This window comes from Onychomys torridus, chromosome X (assembly GCF_903995425.1).
Source record: "Onychomys torridus chromosome X, mOncTor1.1, whole genome shotgun sequence".
Taxonomy (NCBI): Eukaryota; Metazoa; Chordata; class Mammalia; order Rodentia; family Cricetidae; genus Onychomys; species Onychomys torridus.
In genome coordinates this window covers 122,441,365-122,464,927 of record NC_050466.1, presented here as the reverse complement: position 1 = coordinate 122,464,927, position 23,563 = coordinate 122,441,365, and the positions used below count along the sequence as shown (strand labels likewise).

Here is a 23,563-nt window from a genome sequence, read left to right as displayed (position 1 = left end):
TTTGAAATTATAATTCAGAAAGTGGCTACAATTCCCTAAAAATGGTGACAAGATAATCTTCCTTTTATATTGTATTTCTACATTTTATTTAGTGGACAATTTCTATTTAAAAGAAGAAAGTCTTGTGAATTTGCCTTAAAACAAAGCAAGAGTATAAGCAATGCTATTTTTATTCTAAGGCTAAAGACAGTAAAGGAGAATGATTTCTAGACAGGCGTAATTATTGAGCATATTTCACTGTTCTTGGAGCTCTGTTTCTTTATATAATTGATATAGCACAATATAAGTAAAGGCCAAGTCATGGTGACCTAAATATCTTCCGGTCTAGGGACAACTTGAAGACATTCTGTTAGTTTGAGCAATAATTGTCTTCATAATTAGAACCAGTGTTAAAGGAAAAAGAGAAACTTTACAGAGTCACCAATGTTCTCTAGAGAAAAAAATATTGGTTACTACTTAATATTGCCCCAGAGATTACATTTTAGGTCGTGATATTAAGTTATTTTTGAGACAAGGTCTCTGTATGTAGTTCTGGCTGTCCTTGGAACTCACTATGTAGACCAGGCTGGCTTCGAACTCACTGAGATCTACCTGTTTCTGCCTCCTGAGTGCTGGGATTAAAGGTGTGCGCCACCACTCTTGATCTGTGACATTAAATTCTTAGAACATAACTGTCAAAGAAGATGCTAATAAAGCGAAGCAAAAATCCTTTTAGTGCTGCAACAGCAGTGAATGAAATTCATAGACACTAACTTCCTTTGTGTCCCTTCCTCCCTCTCTCCCTCCCTCCCTCCCTCCCTCTCTCCCTCCCTCCCTCTCTCCCTCCCTCCCTCCCTCCCTCCCTCCCTCCCTCCCTCCCTCCCTCCCTCTTCCCCTCACAGAACACAGTCATGTTGGTAACTTCTTCCAAAACCTTAGTCTAAAACTTTTGTTGGATCTAGTCACAAACTAGATGTCTGGTAGTTATGATCAGAGTCGACACCAGGAAATCTTTTACTGAGTATTCTCTTGATGGTTAACATGAAAGTGATAAACATATTTCAGATGTTTTTCTCTTTTCAAAATTTACTCCCACTTAATCTTACAGTTCTACAGTGATGTGTGAAGTCAAGTTACAACAATGATAAACTATAACTTTAATAAACAGTTACGAGATAAACATATTCAATAGTACATAAAATGCAAGGAACACTGGAATAATGTATAAAATAAGAATGTCCCATTAGAAAGATAAAAATGAGAGAAACTTGAATCTACAGATATATCTATAAATATTACTTTTTCAAGTAAACATGACTCATATGATACAGCAAATTATTGATAGTCCTTTTTTACCTGTGCGTTAAAGAACAATATTGAGGACATAGATAGAAAACAACTTAAATCATTGATAAAATCAATGAAAAAACAACCAAATGAATTTTTCTGGTGAATAATGGTGAACTCCTACATTGCAGATTCTATCATAATGTAATTAACTAGATCTTCAGACTGCTGATTTAAGTGAGCCACCTAGTTTATGGTCAGAGTTGTGCTGAGCAATTGATCTTGGAATCTAGTTGGTTAATCTGTAAATATTTTATTCCTCTCTCACTATAAAAATGGAACAACTCCTTACTGTACGAGAGAACTACATTTCCTACAATAACAGAAGTGACTGTAACTGATCAAAACACCACTAAAGTTCTGGACCTTTCTACAGTATGTTAGAACACAAAAGAGAACATAGCCAATATTCAAAGTCTAAAAAACTGTTATCACTGCCATGTATTTTCCCCATATCTTCTCTTTATTCTCGCAGTTTCAGGAAAGATTGAAATCAAACTCCCTTTGCAGGGTCAACCTGACTTCAAGTGTTTCAGCTTCCTGGATATAGGATGCTCTAGCACTGTTACTTTCCACAGGATGGGGAAAGTTTACTATCAGCTTCCTAAAAATGAGACAAGATAAAACAAAAATAAGATTAGAACCCAGAATTAGCTTCCTGAAGTACTATACCATTTTTAATATGGCAGTGTGTGTGTGTGTGTGTGTGTGTGTGTGTGTGTGTGTGTGTGTGTGACTAGGATGCCTGAGTTTCCCATAAATGTACTTAGGCAATATAATTACCAAATAAAAATATACCTAAATAACACAGATCATGCATCAGTTTGGATCCTTATACTTCTAAGCAGGTAAGCCACATGCATACCAGTAATGCTAACACTCTGTATGTGGAAGTAGGAAGACCCCAAGTTCAGGGCCAGTGTAGACAACAATGAGAATCCCAGGCTACCCTGGGATGCATAGTAAGAGCCTGTCCCATTTTTTAAAATCCAAATAGCTGTTTTGAGTGAGTCTTCCTCTTTCTTTAGATTGACCTCATTTTTACATTGTCTATAGAGTCTCAGGTTATGCCTCTAGCAGAGAAATAGAACCATGCCTCTTTAAGTTTGTTTGGCTAATCTGGTATCAGTCTAATTTATATGTAGGTGGAATGTAGACAGCTGATACAAATCTGAAATTGGAGTGCTTCTTTAACGCTTTTGCTAACACCACTTTAGGCTGAACCTCTACTACATATGTAGACTTTAAAGACTTGGCCTGGACTGATTTCAATGCCAGATCAATGAAAATATTTCCTTCTGCTTGCTTCTGGGTCTTACTACTACACACTGACAGAAATTTCTTGCAATAGATTGCTTGGTTTATCTTGCCGTTTATGGCTCAGCTGCTGGACAGTTGTATGCTTTTAGATACATCACTGTGATGAGCCAACCATAGTCCTGCCATAGTGCTATGAATCTTAATTATGCAAAGGGTCAGAGCATGCTGATACCTGAAGAAATTCCAATATGTGAAACACTTATTAACCTCACTTTCTCAGTAGACATGGCTTAAGTGTGCATGTGTGGATGTGGTGTATGTATTTGTGTTTCTCTGTGTGTGCATGTGCAGGGCAGTACATGTGGAGGCCAGAGGTTGACATCAAGTGCCTTCCTCAATTGTTCTTCCTTTTTTTTTTTTTTTTTGTTTGAGTCAGGCCTCTCACTGAGCCAGTACACAGCACTCCTCCATGTCCTCTGTTTCAGTTCTTGTCTCCAGGTTCCTGGCCTGCTTGAGTGCCTGCTCTGGCTTTCCTCAGTGATGGACTAGGACCTGAGGACTGTGAAGATGAAATAAGCCCTTTCCTCCCCAGGTGGCTTTTGGTCAGGGTTTTATAACAACAGAAAGCTAACGCAGACAGTATATTTATATACATATATACACACACATATATGTATTTACGTATATATATGTATATATATGATTTTTCATTTGTACATGTTATTTAGATAATTTAACGTATAAATAGAGTATGCAAATGACCTGGTGCAGCCCAAGTTCTATGTGGGAAAGTGCCTCTGTGAGAGACTTTCATTTAGTGAGTTCTGATGGATATCTGGAATGATGGCAAAGCAAGAGCAGCTGCCTCAAGATTGATGGAGACAGTGAGAACTGCTGGAGAAACGGAAATTAACTGCACAGTGTGGAGATATGTGTGTGATTTTAGCAGACATGAAAATATCATGGAAGACTGTTCATTTAACCAACTTTCCTTACAAAGGTTGTAGGAAGAATAAATGCATATAAAAATATTGTGTAAAGCTTAACTACTCCTTGGAGTGATGATAAGAATAGTGAATCTAATTTTTGTAAGATGGGATATTTTTATGAGAATACATTTTAAGTGGTGGGAATGATCAGAAGAAAGTTTAGATAAATATTCATCTGTAGATCATTTGTGTTAAATGAATCTACTGCAGAAATAAAGAGTAGCCTTTTGTAGACTAATCTCCTCAAAGCCCTAAGCTCAACAAAAGAAAATTATAGATACTGATAATAAAGGAAGAGAATGTTCCAGGAACTGCCTGCTTCCTAAGCCCAGTGGGAAATAGTGATGAGTTCCAGAGAACAGGCCACAGCAATCACTAATACGTGCTCACTACTGCACATCCACACAGAAAGAGAATAATCAGTGAGATATTTCTTCTAATACATGCTGGACTCCAACAATGTCCTTTTAAAAGATGTAGTTTTGAGAGACAGGACTGGTTTATCTATGCTTCAGGGGAAATATTTTGTAAGAATTTTCCTGAATGTGCTGTCTGAGGAACATGATTTGAACTGATGTAATGAGAAGACTATGATTTTGTGGATTTTTTAAAAAAATAAACATACCTCAAATTCTACCTTAGAGGCCTAATAACATCCAAAAAGTTTAAAGATACTGCTTCTCTTATATAACCACTGTGCCAAATTTTCTATTAGTATGTATGCAAGGCTTACAGCTTAGCATTTCCAGTTATTTTTTTCCTGATAGATAAAACTATATTAGAATGTGAAGGATTATGTTTCCATGATATCAACTCATATCCAATATGCAGTTGCAAAACATGAGAGGTAGATATTTGCAAACATTTTTTGGAATGATCACAGTCCTCTGCATGCTAGGCAAGCACTTTACCACAAAGTTATATCCTAGCCCCACATTCACTTTATTTTGTGCAGATCAAAATATCTGAGTTCTCAATGGACATTTCATCCTCCTTAGAACTTCAAGGTTGATGAAAACTAACTATACTTTCAAAAGCAATATTCTAATGACTCATTAATGTGGTAATAGCCTATATCAATTCTATGTTTTACTCACTTTTTAGGAGTACGGAGATCAAGGAGAGTTTCTTGGATGTCAATTTGAATTTCAGAGGGGTTTGTATCAGGCAGTTTAATTTTCACCTAAGATAAATAAGAAAATACTGTCATTTTGGAGAAGAGTTACTTTTAAAAGCGTAAGGAGCCGGGCAGTGGTGGCTCATGCCTGTAATCCCAGCACTCAGGAGGCAGAGGCAGGTGGATCTTTGTGAGTTTGAGGCCAGCCTGGTCTACAGAGCTAGTCCAGGACAAGCTCCAAAGCTACAGAGAAACCCTGTCTCAACACCCCCCCCCCCGGAAAAAAAAAAGCATAAGGATATATGAAGAATGGAGACATAATGTTGTTTGAATCTTAAATGGTCTTTTAACAAAAACAAACAAACAAACAAACAAACAAACAAACAAAACAAAACCCAGAGTCAGATATCAGGGTGAAAGCTAAAAGATCAGAGAAGCAGAACAACCAGACAGTAGTTCTTACCTCTATGAAATCCTCAGCCTAAAGAGAGTGAAGTCCTGTTTCCTCACTCCTTATATACCTTTCTCTGCTCTACCATATTAATTCCTGGGATTAAAGGTTTGTGTGCTTCCCAAGCAAAGACATGAGATCTCAAGTGCTGGGATTAAAGGTGGGTGCCATCACTGCCTGGCTCTGTGTCTAATCTGTTATCTGATCATCAGACAAATTTATTAGGGTACACAATATATCACCACAATATAATATTTACTAAGAGGAAGTGCCAACTATGTGCCAGGTTATGTGATTTCCCTTTATTGATCTTAATAAACATTAGTTACTAGCCCCATTTTTCAAATGGAGAGACTGAGTAGTTCAGTGAGTGGATAAAGGAGAGCCACCGGTAATGTGACTAAAGGTTTTCTGACTCACCACTAGATTTGGTAGGGATCTTTGAACACCTTTATATGAGTAGGTTTCATATAAATGTATAAAATGTCATGTTAAGTGTAGGTTGGCAATGCTAATTTGTAGTCTCCTGGTAAAAATACCCATACCACATTTCCCAGGAAAGTATTGGCATCCAGAAAAGTTAAATAAAAAATAATAATAATATAACCTCCATCTTCTAAGAAGGACTACCTACTAGTTTAGCAAGATTTCACTTCTCATCACAGTGACCACAGGGCCCAGCAGCCAGCAGCAGTTCTACTTCTGGTTATAGATCCAAAAGCATTGAAAGCAGGAACTCGGGGCCAATTATGGCTACACACTGAGTTTGAGGAAAGCCTGGACTACATGAGACTTTGCCTCAAAACGATAGCAATGACAAAAAAGGGAAAAAAAACAGAAGAAAAAAGAAAACATTCAAAAAATTGTACATGGTTTTGTTCATAATAGCTGTATTCAACATAGTCAAAATGTATAAACAGCCAAATGCATCAGTTGATGAATGGATAAAGAAAGTGCAGCATGTACACACAATGGAATGTTGTTCAGCTGAAGAAAAGGACAAAGTATATTAACTATTTATAAATGTGTATGAGTATGCTGTCCGCATGTATGTCTGTGTACTACATGTATACCTGGCGTCTGGTGGTCAGAGGAAGGCATAGAGGAAGGTACTCCTGGACTGGAGTTACAGGCAGTTGTGAGCCACCATGTGGGTGTTGGGAATCAAACCCAGGCCTTCTGCCAGAGCCACCAGTGCTCTTTACTGCTGAGCCATCTCTCTAGCCAGATCCAGCACATTTGATTGATAAACCCTGAAAACATTATGCTAAAGGAAAGAAGCCAAGCATTAAAAGGTGCATTTTGTAGGATTCAATTTATATGGCATGTTCGGCATAGGCCAATCCAGAGACAGAAAGTAGACTGGAGTTTGATAGGGGATGGGGAGTGGACAAAAGTGGTAGCTGCTTAATATGTATGCAATTTCCTTTTAGGTATATGAAATAATTTGGAAATAGATATTAGTGGTAGTTATACAGCACTGTGATTACACCAAGTGTCACCCAGGATAAATGTATATTTTACTGCCAAATTACACTTCTCTAATTTACATCTGTCTTAGTTTGGGTTTTTATTGCTGTGATAAAATGACACGATTATAAACAACTTGGGGAAGAATAGGTTTCCTTCTTTTTAGAGCTTATAGCCCATTATCCTCTAGGGCAGGAACAGATGATGCAGAAGCCATGGAGGAAGGCTGCCTACTGGCTCAGTCCCCATGGATTGTTTATTCTTATGCACCCCAAGACCACCTGCCCAGGAATGTCACCACCCCAGTGAGCTAGGCCCTCCTACATCAATCACAAATTTAAAATAATGCACAGCAGGCTTGCCCAAGGGCCAATGTGGTGGGAATATTTTCTCAATTGAAGTTACCTTTTCACTAATGACTCTAACTTGTGTCAAGGTGACATAAATTAGCCAGCAGAACATCTACTCTTTTTGTGATGGGAGTTGACATATATTATAATATGCATATATAAATTGTGAAGACGTATAATTTCCATAAACAAAGGGACAAAGAAAATGGAATCCAAAGTTCAGGTAAATTATGAAGCTTTTTCTAAGGTAAACTAGATGACCTGACATTTTAGTTATTTGGAGAGTGCAGTTTTTGGAATGGCCAGGGTAAAAGCAAGCTTTAAGGGAAATGCATATGAAATAATGTAACATACTGGAATTTCCTCCTAAAATGTTCAATACACAGTGTAAGGTATGTAGATCAATACATGCTTCTGAATTACATCTTCTTTATTAAATCTATACTTAAGTATGATGATAAATAGCAATCTAGAGGTGATAGAATTTAAGTACTTCCTGTGGTTAACTTTTTGCTCAAACAGTTACCTTTTAAAATACATTTTAGAAATTAAATCTTCACAATTAGAGATGCCTTAAGTGAAATAAATAGCACATTTTTCACAGAAGTAGTTATAGGCACTCTGCCTCAAAATAAATGAGCATTAGCAAGGACGAAAGTCCCACTTTTACTGCAATAACCTTCCAGTCAGATAGCCAATTTGAGATGGCCTTTAATGTGTCATATTCACCAAATGGATCAAGGGATAGAACTATTTGTTTCTTAACTTTGAAATGTTTAGATCTTTAAAAGTAAAATTGTATTTTATAACAGTTGAAAGGATAACTGACAAGAAATACTGATGATGTATGAGAAATTTAGATAGAATTCCTAGGCAGAACTTCAAAGTGGTTATTATAATAATCTGTGGTTCCAGTGAAAGATAATTCAAAGAAAATTATTAAACGTGTCTGCTACAATATTTCAAAGGAGGGACAAGAGAAATACAGATTAGGTGGGATGGTGCACTCCAATATCTCACAAGATAAGGATTCCACAGGGATCTTAACAGCAAATCCTCGTCACATGGATCAAGGGGTATAGCTGTTTCTTTACTTTGAACTGTTTAGTTTTTTAAAAGTAAAAATTTATCTCTTGTAATCTTAGCAGAAAACCCCTCCTAAAACATGAGTCAAACTTGTTTAATAATTGGTACAGTCAATGAATACTTGGAAAACAGTTGACCTCTGATTGTGCACAAGACTTTCTTTGTTAAGAATTGCCAAGTATGGGATACCACTGACCAAACAAAGGAATTTAGGTTCTTTCTTTTACATAGCTTACAAACTGAATTCATTTAGAAATGACTGCATAAACAAGATCTGAACAATGATGTTATCAATAGAGATGCTAATGCTCACCGTGGAAAATACCATGGGATTCCACCCACTGGACAAGGAATTACAAGCAACCAATGACTGCTGAGAAAGGGAGACTCAGTCCCTACTAGGAATGAGCTCCCTAATTAGTTACCCAACACAAAATGTTCAGCCCTAAAATCATATACATACAAACAAATGGACTCAGCAGGTTGTGTGTGAGTACACACGCACATAATAAAAGGAGGCTAACAACTTGATGGGGAACATGGGAGGGGTTAGAGCGGTAGAAGGAAGGAGAAAGGGATGTAATTCTATTTCAATTAAAATGTATTTTAAAAATGAATAATTTTAGAATGTTTTATATGTAACTTAGCTAGTCTATAGTATTTACTGAAATTTTAGTAAAACTTAATATATACAGATGGTTTCAGGTTGGTATTTTGAAAAGTATTCTAAATTAATTCAAGTGCTGTAGATATCATAAAATACTTCTATTTGTCAGAAGTATAGACACTATTCCTGATACATTTGATTCTTTAAAAAGGTTAAAACAAAACAACATCAGGAAACTGTACTAAAAGAGACTTGGATAGGTTTTATCTTGAATCACTTCAACAATTTAAATTCCCATTGTTGAACTATAGAAACACATGAGATCTTTTTTTCCATACAACCACAGTAGTTTATAAAAACAAAACAAAACAAAACAAAACAAAACCTTTTGAACAACAGTAATCTGTAGGAAAATGAAAAAACAAAAATGATGGATCCATACCTTGAATTTACATAAACATTCATCTCATTCTAAAGAATAAGTATATAGAAACATGTATTCTCTAAACCAAGGGCACAAAATCAATAAGGCATAGTTTTAATTAATGTAAGTTTTCTGTAATGTCATTATCGTTTTAAATATTCCAGTACTACATTGCCATGCCTTCCTTTTCTTTTTGAAATATGTCCCAGAAATATGACTCCTATCATAGGAGTCAAGAGGAAGCTCAAGAGTCAAGAGGTGTGGTGAGGCAGCCTGTAACTCCAGAAATTAGAAGACAGGTGGGAGAATTGTGAGTTCAAGGTCAGACTAGGAAACATAGTGTGACACTGCTTACAAAGCCAAAAACCAAGCTCAGCTCATGCACAGTCATCCATAATTCCACAGACACCTAATCTTCCCCTAAACAGTAGACTACTATCATCTTGATACAACCCAAACCAAAGGCATTATGCTTCTCTCTCCATTTTCACACAACAATTAGAAACCTCATTCTTTAGAACCTAATAATTCACATATGGCTGTTTGTATCTCTTCTGCTGATGTTTCCTCCACTTCGCTGATTCCTTGATGTCTTCTATTAGGTCCACTGGAACACAGAGCGCCTCACCCCTTACTCACTGCTCACCTCTTTGAATGTCTCTTCCTTTTCTGTCTAAGTGAAATCTGTATCTCCACTGAGGGCACCATTTCCCTCACAGTCTTTCCAGATGGTTCCCGGGTTTGTTTGTTTGTTTCTCCCATCTCCTTTATGTCACTGTCTGTCCCTTCTCTTTCATTAAAAACATTTCATGTTGTACATCATTCCAACTGACAAAACCCAGACACAGAAATGAAAGGGCCTCTCTTATATACACAATCTTCTAAAAAGGAAATGCATAGAGAATAGTGGTTACCAGAGTAGGGGAATGCAAGATTCTGGTAAAAGAGTTCAAGGTTTCAATATTGTAAGATGAATAAACCTAGAGATTTGAAATACAGCATGAAGACTATAATTAAGATTATACTGTATAATAAAAATTTTCTGAGATTCTGCTTTAGGTACCCTTTACAAATATACACAAAAGGTAACATATGAAATGATGTATATATAAATTGACATGACTTTAATAATCATTTCATTATGTATATGAATATATAACTATTTGTACATCTCAACTACATATAATTAAAATTGCCAAATCTTTATACTATACTGTCATTACTGTTTGCATTTAAATCATCTATCAATTTTCAGGATGCTTCTGATTTCAATAGTTCCTTATTCTCTATAATATTTCTAATATCTCATATCTTAAACATTAGTAATTCAAATGTTTACTCAAATAATTTTTAACATTAAATTTTTACTTCTTCATCTCTTTTGAGTCTTTGCCCAAATATTGCCTTATGAGAGGCTTTTGCTGTGTATATGACAACAGTTCTAATTAAGGAGATATTCATCAACTGTTATTGTGTTCACGTATGTGTATATACATCTATTTCTAAATATAACCTGTTTAGTCCATATAATGTTACTTGTACATATGATTTCTGGGCTTAATGTTGGCAATGGGCAACCAGTTGGTGTGCTCTTTCCTGGGGGCACCACTTCTCCCCATCCCAGCTCTGTTCAACTGCCTGTAGTTCTTTGTGCAAGCCTGGGGCCTTATGAGCTTGCTCCACCACACCCACACGTTCACTGCCATCATCCTTGCTCAGCTAACAACTAAGTGATCATGCTGGGGAATCTTTATAAGTGTAGCTTCTGATGTTACTAGGACACATAATCTCACAGGAAACTCCTTGATCCTCTGGTTCTTACAATTTTTCCACCCCCTCTTCAAGAGAGCGGGAGGGGTGTGTGGGAAGGTTTGGAGGGAAGAAAGGGAGAGAGAAATGTTGTAATTAAAATACAATCCCAAAAACAGGCAGAAAGGGGGGGAGTCATAAGACATGGTGTCCATTATTCGCTAATATCCCATAATAAGTTCTAGGGGTATTAATTGATATAACAAATAGAAAGAAATAGGTGGCAAAATTAGAGAAAAGTAGGAAATAAACTTGCTGTGTGAGAAAAGAACACTGAATGTTGAATGAAATAACTTGGCATACTAAAGAAGCAGAACCATATGGCTAGAGCAAGTAGAAAATAATGAACAAAGAAGTAAACGCAACACAAGGTGAAACTAAAAGGTAAGACTGAGGTCACATAGGAGCTCAAAGATCAGGACAAAGGCATTTGAGTCTTGTTCTAAGTGCAGTAGGAAGCCATTTAGGGGCCTAAGAAAAGAAAGGTGTGATCTAATTCTGTGTATTTGTTTGCTATCGTTCATACAAAAAAGATTTTCCTATATAGTCCAGCCTAGCCTTAAATTTACTCTTTAGTCTAAGCTGACCTTGAATTTACCATTCTCCCAATTCTTCCTACAAAGTACAGGAACTGTTTACTTTTTAGAGATCAATTACACTGTGTGTCAAAAGGCTGCAGTTGAAGCATGGAGATGAGTCAGAGAAAAATCAAAACGGATCAGGCAAGAATTGGTGGTACTTTGGAACATAAAATCAATTGCAGTAGTAATGAAAATTAGAGGGATTTCAAATGTATTTTGAAAGAATAGCAAATTAGACTTGCTGATGGGCTAACTATGGAAATATCAAAGAAAGAGGAACGAGAACTGAGTTGGGTTTTTAGTTTGAGCCTGCTCTATGCTAGGAAAGCGCTGCTATCTCCTAGCTATATTATCCCTAGTAAATAATATTGCCATGAGAAAGTTTAAAGAGAAAGACGTTCAAAGAAAACAATTAGATGAGTATTTTTATGGACATGTTGAATTTCTGTCACCTACTAAAAAAGTGGGAAGTAAGCCAAGGAACTGAACTGAAAGGGAGCAGATAAAGAGGAGAGGATGTCAAGGCTCAAGGGAATGTGCAAACAGTGATATGGGAGCAAAGGAAAGGAGGACTGGACAGTGATGTGGAAAGAAAACCAGGAGATAGGTCATTAAAGACGAGAGAGAAACTGGGTTTCAAAGAGGAAAAAGTCAACAGAGTGGAATTCTGCCGAGTTGTTTCCTTATATGTCCAAACTGTCTTCCATTGCCTTTTTTTCCCCTGAGACAGAGTTTTATCAGTATGCAGATCAGGCAGGCCTCAGACTTGTTGGTGAGCCTTCTGTCTCTGTCTCCTGAGTGCTGGAATTACAGGCATGCACGGCCACAGTCAGACAAACTGTTCCTTTCTAATCAGGGCCTTGAAAGTAGAGGGAAGCTATTTGGGCATGTTTGTATAGGGACATGCTTTAGTTTTCAAGATTGTCCTTCAGTGGTTGCTAAGGAGGGAACTCGGGACCAGTCATGTTCTCAGCAAGTACTACACATCTGAGCTGTAGCTACACACTCAAGATTGACCCTCTTAAGGCAGGAGCTAATGATCCCTGGCCCCTGAGTACGAAATGATAATATCTTGTGATAGTAAGTGAAAATGCATCTATTCTTTCCTAGGCATCCCTTAATGTCTTAAAGTAGGACTACATTTGAATGTTTTTTCATTAGATCCAGTGACACACAATTGTAAAGAAATGTGTCAATAAAAGAACAGATATTTGTCATCAGCTTAAAAGCATACTTGAAACTCTCCTATTCTACAATGTTCTTCAAATCCCATGTATTCTTCCATCTCCCCTCCCCCTTCTCTACTAAACTGCCATAAAGAATAGTATTTATTTTGATGTCTTGTCTTCCTTTCTTTCTCAGACCTGCTCAGTCTGCCATTATCCATGACACTGAAGCCGCTGTCTTCCAAAGACCAACAAACAGTTCTTTTTAGTTTTTCTCACACTTATTTTATTTTTGAGACTCATACATGAGTCTTATATTTACATAATTTCTACCCCATCCTCTCCATCTCCAGTTCTTCCTGTATCTCCCACTCCCTCTCAAATTCATGAGCTCTTCTTCTTTAGCTATTATTGTTACAAACACACACACACACACACACACACACACACACACACACACACACCATGTATACATTTCTATGTGTATGTCTGTGAACACTGTACAGTTGCTCATATGTATATATGTTCAGGAGGGCTGGCCACTTCTTTATTTTTATTAAATTTTCCATACAGTATATTATGATCATATTCTTTTCCCTATCCCAAATCCTCCCAGATCCTCACCACCTCCCTACCTACCCAACTTCATGGGCGTGAAAAACAAAACCCCAAAAGCAAAAATCAAAACGAACAACAAAACTCTTACAAATACCTGAGACTAGGTTATGGGCCCCTAGGGGAAGACCTACTACTGTTGTTCTGCTGAAGGAACATAGCAATGACTCCTAATGACATACCCATAGATCAGGGAATTGCTCAACCCCCATCAGAGAAGCTTCCTCTTGCAGTAGATAAGAATTAACACAGAGACCCACAACTGGACCATGCTGTGGCAGAGACTGAGGTATTCTGGAGCACTAAAGCCCAGGGATCTAAGTGAAAGAGGAGGCGGAAAGAATGTAAGAGCCAGAGGTGGTGGATGACTCCAAGGCAACAGTATCTTCCAGACATGACAGAGGCAAACACGTATGAATTCACAGAGACTGTAACAGTAGAGCAGAGGCAATACACGTATGAACTCAGAAATGTAACAGCACACCAGAGAAGATACACGTATGAACTCACAGAGAATATAACAGCAAACAGGACAACAGAGGAGATACATGTATGAATTCACAGAGACTGTAACAGCCCAACAGAGGCAGTACATGTATGAACTCAGACTGTAACAGCACACACAAGGCTTGCCCAGCCTCAAAACATACAACATCTCAGCATGGAAAAGGGGAAGCGACACAAAATCCCACCTTTAACCAGGAGACTATTTGTAATCGGTACCTGCTGGCAAAGGGAAAATCAGTTTTCTCTAATAGTCATTTAGTATATCAACCACACTACAAGGCAGGTTGCCTGTCAAGAAGTAGTTGGCTAACACTATTTGTTTTTGTTTTTGTGAGCTTTTTATTTTGGTTTGGTTTGGCTGACCACTTCTTACCTGACAAGTCTAATGTTGATCCTCGCAACTCTGAGTATCTGTTTTAATCCTTCTTTATTTCTTTTAAGTTATCTTAACTTACATATAAAAATGTACAAATTGGGCTGAGGAAATGGCTTGGTGGGCAAAGGGCTTGGTGTGAACCTAAGTGTGGTGGGTATTGTGTTCCCTGAAATATTGTGTGTTTCCTGAAATAAACATATCTGGGGGCAGACAACAGACAGCCACTAGAACAAAGCCAAAAATGGTGGCTAGAAAATGGGAAGAGTAAGCCATAACAGAAGTTGGGCGGTGGTGGTGAACACCTTTAATCCCAGCACTTGGGAGGCAGAGCTAGATGGATCTCTGAGTTCAAGGCCACTTTAGAAAACAGCTAAGCATGGTGACCCATGCCTTTAATCCCAGGGAGTGGGGACAGAAAGAGAAAGGTATATAAGGCGTGAGGATCAGGAACTAAAGGAGTAAAGCATGTAGTTAGTTAAGCATTCAGCTGGTTAAGCATTCAGGCTTTCGAGCACAGTTCAGATGAGAGCCATTGGGATGAGGATACAGAAGCTTGCAGTCTGAGGAAACAAGACCAGCTGAGGAACTGGTGAGGTGAGGAAACTGTGGCTTGTTCTGCTTCTCTGATCTTCCAGCATTCACCCCAATAACCTGCCTCAGGTTTGATTTCATTAACAAGTACCTTTAAGATTCCTACTATACCTGAGTTCCAGTCCCTAGAACCCATGCAGTAGTTCTGTATGTCTGTAATCACAATGCTCCTACCTCAAGATGGGAGACATGCTCAAGAGAACAGGCAGGAGCAAACAACCTAGACTCCTGTCTCAAACAAAGTGGAAGGTACAGACCAACACCCAACGTTGTCCTCTGATCTCCACATGGGTACTGTGGATCCCACATCACCTCACCCATCATATGCACAGCACACACATACAAATCACTCACACGTATATTTAGAAATTACTCATATTAATGAGGTACAACATGATGTTTTGATACATTTATACAATGTGATGTTTTAATCAAATTAAGCCTACCTTTCTCACCCAACACGCATCCTTTTTTTTTTATTGTGAAAACAATAAACAATGAACCTCCTTTCTTGTAGCCTTCTGAAATGTACAGCATAATTATTGCCTGGAGTCACCCTGCTGTGCAATAATATCCCAGAATTTCTTGCTCCTGTATAACTATAATTTACTGCCCACTAACCAACCTTTTCCCATTTTTCTCCCCTCTCCACTCTCTCCCACCTCTGGGAAATAACCATTCTATTCTTTACAATAAAATTGCTTATAATCTATGTGTCTTCCTTTGTTCATCCTTCCCTTAAGTGTTGGTGTTTTTTCAGTTATAAACTGTCTGTAATCAAATGTTTCCGCCAGTTCTGGCTCAATAATTATGGACCATGTGATTTTGATCATTTGATGAAACCACATCAAAATGGCATCATTGAAATGTAAAATTATTGATGATCTATTACTATGTAATTGCAGTTATTATGTATCTCACTATGAAAGGCTTTTATTTTTACACTAATATTGATATTTTTAACATTATAAATATATATTACTTTCATAATCAGAAATATATTAAGTCAATACAATTATATAATACATTAACTTTTAAGAATATATTTGTTATCCTCTCCCACCACCACAATCATTATAAACTGTTATAATATTAACTATAAATGTATTTGTGTTACTGAGAGAGCTATCAGAAATTTAATTGAAGGTTCACTGTACTGCCTCAAGCTGATAATAAGGAATCCTATTACAGCTCGAATATCCTCCCTGACACATGGCTTGATATGTAACCAATCAAACAAGGTCAGCATAATCAGGAAGCTAAAACAAGACAAAATAGGTATCTGTCCTCTAGAATTTTAAATGGAAAAAGATAATCAACTTCTTTACTAAGTAGCTAAATCTATTTATTTACTAGAAGTAAATGAATATGACTGTTTTAACCTTAAGATACAAATCAGGATTCAAGAAGCACACTATTCAAGAAACAAGTAAATTCTCAGGGAACTGATTAGAATGATTGACAGCTTTTTGAAATAAATACATGTGATAAACATGTGATTCCTGGTTCTATCTGCCAGATGCTGACTGCCTTCTAGACCATCCCCGGATCCCTCCCTGTTCTCAGGGAGGTTCAAGGATGGGAAGAAGACTCCATGAAAAATAAAACAAAACAAAAAGATAGATAAAAATATAGATCCTTCAAAGTATGAGTGCAAAAGAATTATGCATCAATTATAGTTTAAAGGAATATTAAACTACCTGCAGTCTGCTTTTTCCCTCTCTTAAAACCATGAATACTTAGCAGTTTTGGACATTAAATATGGAGATGAGTGAAATGGGAATTTGCTTCCAGACACCCATTCTTCTTTTCTTCTCCTATACTCCTCACTTGTCAACCACAGTGTCCCTGTCAGTCCTACTCTCAGGGGCTAGGCAAGTGCCCATTCTTTCTCACCTCGTCTCTCTGATGGGTGTTCTTCCTCTATCAGCATCTTTGTATCTCATACTGTCTCTGGAGTAGTCCTGAAATTCATACTCTACCATTTCACTCAAGCCCTTGAAAATAATTACCAACTATAATGCCAGACAGGAAAACTAAAATCTGACAGTCTCTTATTTTCTTTTACCTTTCATGGCAAAATACCATATTACTTGGTAACTTAAACAGTAGAAAGATAGTTTTATTTTCTCACAGCTCTGAAGCCTGGAAGTCAGAAATTAGTGTGAGAGTGGTATTGATTATAGTGAGGACCTTATTCCTGATGTACAGGAGCAAACTCTCTGGTGTCTCTTCTTACAAGATCTCTCAGCTCATCATAAGGGCTTCACATGATACGGCCTGAACTTATTTCCTAAAGGCCTCATCCTCAAATTTTATCATGCTGAAGATTTAGGGTCTCCATATATGAATTTCAGGGGTACAATATTCAGCCATAGTACATAGTGGGACATTCAAGGGATTTCACATCTAGCCCTGCTTCACTTATTCTGTCTTTTTTTTTTTTTTCTTTTTCTTTTTGGTTTTTCGAGACACGGTTTCTCTGTGTAGCTTTGTGCCTTTCCTGGAACTCACTCTGTAGACCAGGCTGGCCTCGAACTCACAGAGGTCCGCGTGGCTCTGCCTCCTGAGTGCTGAGATTAAATGTGTGCACCACTGCCGCTGCTGCCGCCACCACCACCACCCGGCCTTTTCAGTCTTATTTTTTACATGTCTACATGGATTCTGAGGCTTTAAGAGCTTCACAAAGAGTTCTCAAAACACATATGCATATAATAACAATCAGTGAAAAATGAGGCCATGCATTTGAAAGAGAGTAAGGATGGATATATGAGAGGGTTTGGAGGGAGGAAAGGGAAAGGAGAAACGTAATTATTTTATAATCTCAAAAATAAAAAAGAAAGAAAAACCCCACCATACGCTTTCACAGTGTTATGACTTTATTCATACTGATCACTTTGCTTAGAAAGCATTTCATATTTGCTACCTGACAAAATACCATCTGTCTTTCAAATGTTCGGGTCAAATGCCACCTCCATTGTGACATGACTTGGATTTTCCTTTCTTTGTACTCATTCCATTCTGCACATACCTCTATCAGATTCCAACAACCTTAGTTCTGCCCGATTTTACAAGTATGTTATTAAACCACTTAATTGCTTGTGCTTCCATCCCCTCATCTCTAAAATGGGAGTAATAATAACATCTATGTCAGGGTTAGTGTGGTCATTAACAATTGTTGCTTCTACAGAAATGCCTAGCACAAAATCAACATTATATTGACCATTTGCTATTATTCCTATTATTAAGTCAGAAAATATCCCTATTATGCTACTCTAGTGACCCTGCAATATTCACATAGGCCATATAAGCAAGGTTAGACTATAGTGTGACCTGGGTCTTGGCAGAATATAGTATGATCCTCTGGGAATGTGGGAAGATAAGTAACCTTTGAGCGATTGCCTCACTGCTATTTCGTATCTGTCGCTCTAACTTGTAAGGGGCCCTCAATCTTGTAGGAGGTTGCCATGAGGCAGTGTCTCACACTACTTCTTAGTTCCAGAAAAGCACAGAATTTGCCATTTCACTTACCCTAAGTGCAGATGCATGTTATAAAGTAGCTCACTGTAGTGCAGATTTGATCCCACAGCAACAGTCTACCCTACTGCTCAGGTTACCTGCCATCTGGACCCTTTTAGTTTTATATTATCCTTTAAGCAAAGGATTTGAGGAGCTGATTGAATAGTGATCTTGTTAGTACTGTCTGTGTAAGTAATAATCTCCTTCTTTGACGGCCATTGTTTTCCTATTGATGAATCTGTGAAAATCTGTTCACGCTGCCTAGCAGCTCCCACTGCACCAGTGCTTAGGGACTGCTTGGTATGGTCAGTAAGGGAGAAGGAGAAATTTGTTTACTTTGTTCAACATTATTTATTCACTGTATGGTCCATCTATAGCATCTGGCACATACTAAGTTCTCTTTAAGTATTTGTTGAATTAAAAATTTATAGCAAACAATGATATGCAAGTATTCTAAGACAGTATAGTCAGAGATATTTACAGAAAATTCATAGAGTGGAGACCTAGGGGGGGGAGGATGGAAAATACAAAGAATGAAAAGGACACGAAAATCAAACCAAGTAGGAACCTTGTACCCATGAGATATACAGAAGCACATCTGTGGTGTCTGAATGAGAATGGCCCCTACATTTGAATGTCTGGTTCCCAGTTGGTGGACTGTTTAGGAAGCATGGGAGGTGTTGCCTTGTTGGAAGATTTGTATCATTGGGGGTAGGCCCAGTCTCTCCCTGTATGCAACTTTCAGATTAGATGTGAGCTCTCAGCTACTGCTCCAGAGCCATGTCTGTCTGCTTGCCACCACACTCCACATCACGGACTAACCCTCAGAAACTGTAAGCAAGCCCACAATAAAATGATTTCTTTTGTAAGTTATCTTGGTCATGGTGTTTAGTCATACCAATAGAGAAGTAACTAAGAAAACATCTATGTCATCCATGAAGAAGAAACTCTAGCTCTCTTATCATTCATTAATTCATTAGGCGTATTTGATACCTTATAGGCTCAAACTTAATATAATAATATAAAGAGGAGAGACTAGATCAATGTTCTTCAAAGTTCCAAGGAGCCCCTATCATTGTTATTAGATACTTAATGGGTGATGGTACCTTTTTCCATCAAGAAAATGGTACTTTTATATGTTGAGATTTCTCATAAAAGTCTATTTGAAAAAAAAAATACTTGACAGCTAAAACCAAAGCAAAACAAGTCTGTGACTGCAGACTTAGCTAAAGCTCCAGCTCAAAAACACTTCACTATAGATTAAGACAAGGGAGACTGGGTAGTCACACATACAGGAGTAAGTGGCAGCGTATAATAACAGGCCATCAGAATTTGAATAATGACACTCTTTAGGTTTGGGGTTAGAAGAAAAGGACAAATGATAAAAAAAATTTAAGTCTCTGGACTGGATTATTACATATCAACCAAGTCCAAAACCCACTTAAAATAGTTAGCCAATGTTGAGGTTCAATTTTATCCATGCTTTAGTATTTCTGATACTGAACTGCATCACACAATTGATGTGTATAATTATCTTTTTGATGTAACTATCTTTCCTTTAAAGCATTTTAATCAAATGAATAACATATTTATAATGTGAAGACGTCTTAGATACAAAAAAACACCATGTTATCAATAGAAAAGTAAGTGCTTAATTGAGACAGAAATATTTATCTTAGTTGGCTTACTATTGCTGTGATGGACACCATAACCAAAAGCAACTCAGGAAGGAAAGGTTTTATTTCAGCCTACAACTCTCATGTCAGATTTATCACTGAGGGAAGTCAGAACTAGAACATGGATGCAGAGATCTTGGAGGGGTGCTGTGTGCTGGCTTGCTTTTCCTAGGCCACTCTTTTTACAGCCTCCGACCACCTTCCCAGGGGTGGCAAAACCCACAGTGGACTGGGCCCTCCCACATCAATCATCAACGAAGAAAATGCACACACTACCTTGTCTACTGGCCAATCTGATGGAGGCATTTTCCTAACTGAGGTTCCTTTTTCCCAGATGAACCTGGCTTGTGCCAAGTTGACAAAAAAAAAAAAAAAAAAAAAAACTAACCAGCACAGATGGGGTCAGCAATCTCTTTACTCTGAATCTTACTAGTCAAGTTAAGCAATGAGAATGGATGCCACCATTCATTTACTCACAGAAAAAAAAAATTCAAGCTAAAGTTTGGGAGTTTATTATTTACTGTGCAGGGAATCAACCCCATGACCTCCTGTATATTTCTATTTCTATTATTATTTCTAACCTAAACACTTCCAACCCAAGTCAGGGCTTTTAAAAAATTCTGTTTTGAGAGTCTTTGTTTATTAGTTTATTAGTATTTGATTGCCCACACTTTTCTTGATTCTTATTATAGTCACCATTTACTCAAGTATGCCATGCTTTTACCCCTTTCCATATACTCTTATCTTGGCTTAGCAGGCCTTTCTTTGCATGTTGTACACTGTAGAAATCCTATTTATCCAAATGTAATTACCTGATCTTTTTCTGCTTTCTATCATTCTGTACCTGTTACATGCCTCCACATATGTACTGACCACACAGAACTTCAGGGATTCTTTTTTAGACATCTATCACGTTTACTGGAAATTTCCTGAAAACAATTGACTATTTCTGAATTCTCTTTGTATGTTAGTACTTAGGACAGTGTTTGACATGTGGTAGAATTCATTTAAGAATTTAAAGATTCTTAGTTCATGTGTTTCCACTAGTTTGGCTATTTGCCCCTGTGCTTTTTCCAATCATGGTCTCTCCCTCCTCTTTCTCGACAGTTGGACACCTGGAGCTCCACCTGGGACCTGGCTGAGGATCTCTGCATCCACTTCCATCAGTCATTGGATGAGAGTTCTAGCACGACAGTTAGGGTGTTCGGTGATCCGATCACCAGAGTAGGAATGGGGGATTGAGTTGGGGAGAGGGTGGGGGGTGGAAGGAGGAAGGACAGGGGAAACCGTGGCTGATATGTAAAATTAAATTAAATTATAAAATAAAAAATACAATAAAAAAGAAGAAAAAGAATTTAAAGATGAAGACTAAAGATGAAAAGAAAGGAAAGCAGGAAAAAAAAGACCAGTATAGAAGTAGCAAAGGGTGGGGCTGTAGTATGGCTCACTTGCCTTGTAAGTACCAGGAGATGAATTTGAGTCCCCAGAACCTATATAAAAATGCCAAGCATGGTGGCACATGCTTGTAATTCCAGGGCTGAGGAGGTTGAGACAGGAGGATCCCTGAGGCTGTCTGACCAGCCAGTCTAGCCTAGTTGGTAAAATCCAGGCCCCCCCCAAAAAAAGACCTGTCTCAAAAGAGATGGATGGTGTTCCTGAGATGAGATTGACACCTAAAATTGTCCTCTAGCCTACACACAGACAGACAGACAGACACAGACACAGACACACACACACACACACACACACACACACACACACACACACACACACGGGTGGGGGGGCGCAGGGGAGTGCCGTGGCACTAACAATGTTTTACTTGATTGTTCTTCATTGGTATCCATGCCTCATCCAGACCTGAAAATTGTTAGACTTACAATTGCCTACATTGAGTTTAATTGCTAATAATAAAAACAATTTATCTTTATTAGGTTTTTTTCCCTAGTTGATTATGAATTCATTAGAGGGCAAGTGCAAATATTCTCTATATATTCTTATTTGGTTTGAGATAAACTGTATATTCCTGTTACAAGATGCAATTTAGTTTCCAAGATCCTTTATTCAGGATAGCTTTAATATTAAAACTAATAGCAATTTGCATAAGAAAAATGGATAGACTTGCAACAGTTTTATTTATTTAGAGCCTAGAATTTCTCCAGAGCTTAGAGCAATCACCAACACTAGACATCAAAAACATAATTTTACAGTAATTTAAGGGAGAGAAATTTGAATATTACTGGTAAGACCCTGGGAGCTAATTACTTCAAGATCACTTGAAATCTTAACTCATTAGAGTTTGAAAAATCTCCCGAGGTACTTAAAGTCACTATTCCCATTATGTTACTTGATTCAATTGAATGTCTTAGATTTTGTTAATAAGAGAAAACTTGAAACTAGTGCCAGAAGGAGAGTCCATTTATCATTTTCTTGAGAAAAGATATTAAGCATCTCCTGTGGATACCTCAACACTCGAAAATGTAAGAGAAGGAGAAGGATTTAAAAAAAGAATAGCCCCTGATCTAAAAAAATAACATTCTAACACCAATTACTTGTACATGTTGTCAAAGTGAGCTGCATTTCACATTCTAAGGTTGACTCAGACTTTTCAACAAGATCATTATGAGGATGGAATAAGCAACACTTAAGTGCTATCGTTCATATTATTGGCATTGCTATTGTTGTTAGAAATGGTGACATGTCCCCGATGTGCTGTGGCGTCATTTAAGCGAGGGAACTAACCAACATTTTACAATTATTTTTAGCAGTAAAAGTCAGATCTGAAAATCCAGAAGAAAATACTTTTTGAATTTCCCCATTACAGGCTGAGTCATCCCAAGAATAGAGAAGAAATAACAAATATGACAGATTCAGGGAAGGAAATATTTTATCCCATTTGGCCTGTCAGCTCATCAGAAGGTAATAACCAGTCAGATAAGCACACAGCACGAGAATGGAAGAATATTCAGTATGATATTACCTAGTGTTAATAGGACTAGAAATAGTGTATTGGGTCATATGAATTTATCATGTTTATTTGTACATTTTGTCTAACATATATAAGCTTAGGTGATTTTTGGATGTGATCCAATTTAAATGATCTCATCAATCCCCTGGCACCTTAAACATAGCAGCCACCATTTGTAGTTTATATATTTGTTTACAATCCTGTGAAAATAGCAGTTAGTTATCTATGATGCTCATATGCAAAATGAGGAAGAAGAGGTAAGGCTTACCACCAGCTCCTGACAGCATGCTGTTGAGGGATCCTTTCCTGATAATCCAAGGTATATGTCCTCAGTTCCCACTGTTTGTTGGAATACAATCTCATAACTGAAAAAAATACCAATAACAATTCTCAGGTGAAAGAGTCATTTCGTGTCACAACACACAATGGATACTAGAGACTTTTTGAGGTTATGTTAGCACACACGAAAAAGAAAGGACTAAAATAGATAAAGCGCTCACTATTTTTCAAATATGTACTAGAACACAAAGAAACAGAAGTCTAGAAATGCACTCAAAGCTTAAACACTGAGGGGCAGACTGAGATTTTGGACATACTGTTGTCTAAAATAAAGCTTACCTGTTTCAGATATATGCCAAATAAGTGGGTGGCAGGAACTTCTAGTATAGGCCCAATAAA

General features: G+C 37.6%; 1 protein-coding gene across 1 annotated transcript in view; it reads right to left on the bottom strand.

Annotated features, from left to right (window-relative positions):
* Positions 1–1,112: 1,112 nt before the first annotated feature.
* The window catches only part of Dnaaf6 (dynein axonemal assembly factor 6), a 41,256-nt gene continuing 18,805 nt past the window's right edge, over positions 1,113–23,563 (bottom strand). The window contains exons 5-7 of the mRNA XM_036175237.1: positions 23,154–23,250; positions 4,673–4,758; positions 1,113–1,930 (exon numbers count right to left, since the gene is read on the bottom strand). Coding sequence (XP_036031130.1) covers positions 1,804–1,930; positions 4,673–4,758; positions 23,154–23,250 — 310 coding nt within the window. The 3' untranslated portion in view covers positions 1,113–1,803. The remainder of the gene's footprint in view (positions 1,931–4,672; positions 4,759–23,153; positions 23,251–23,563) is intronic.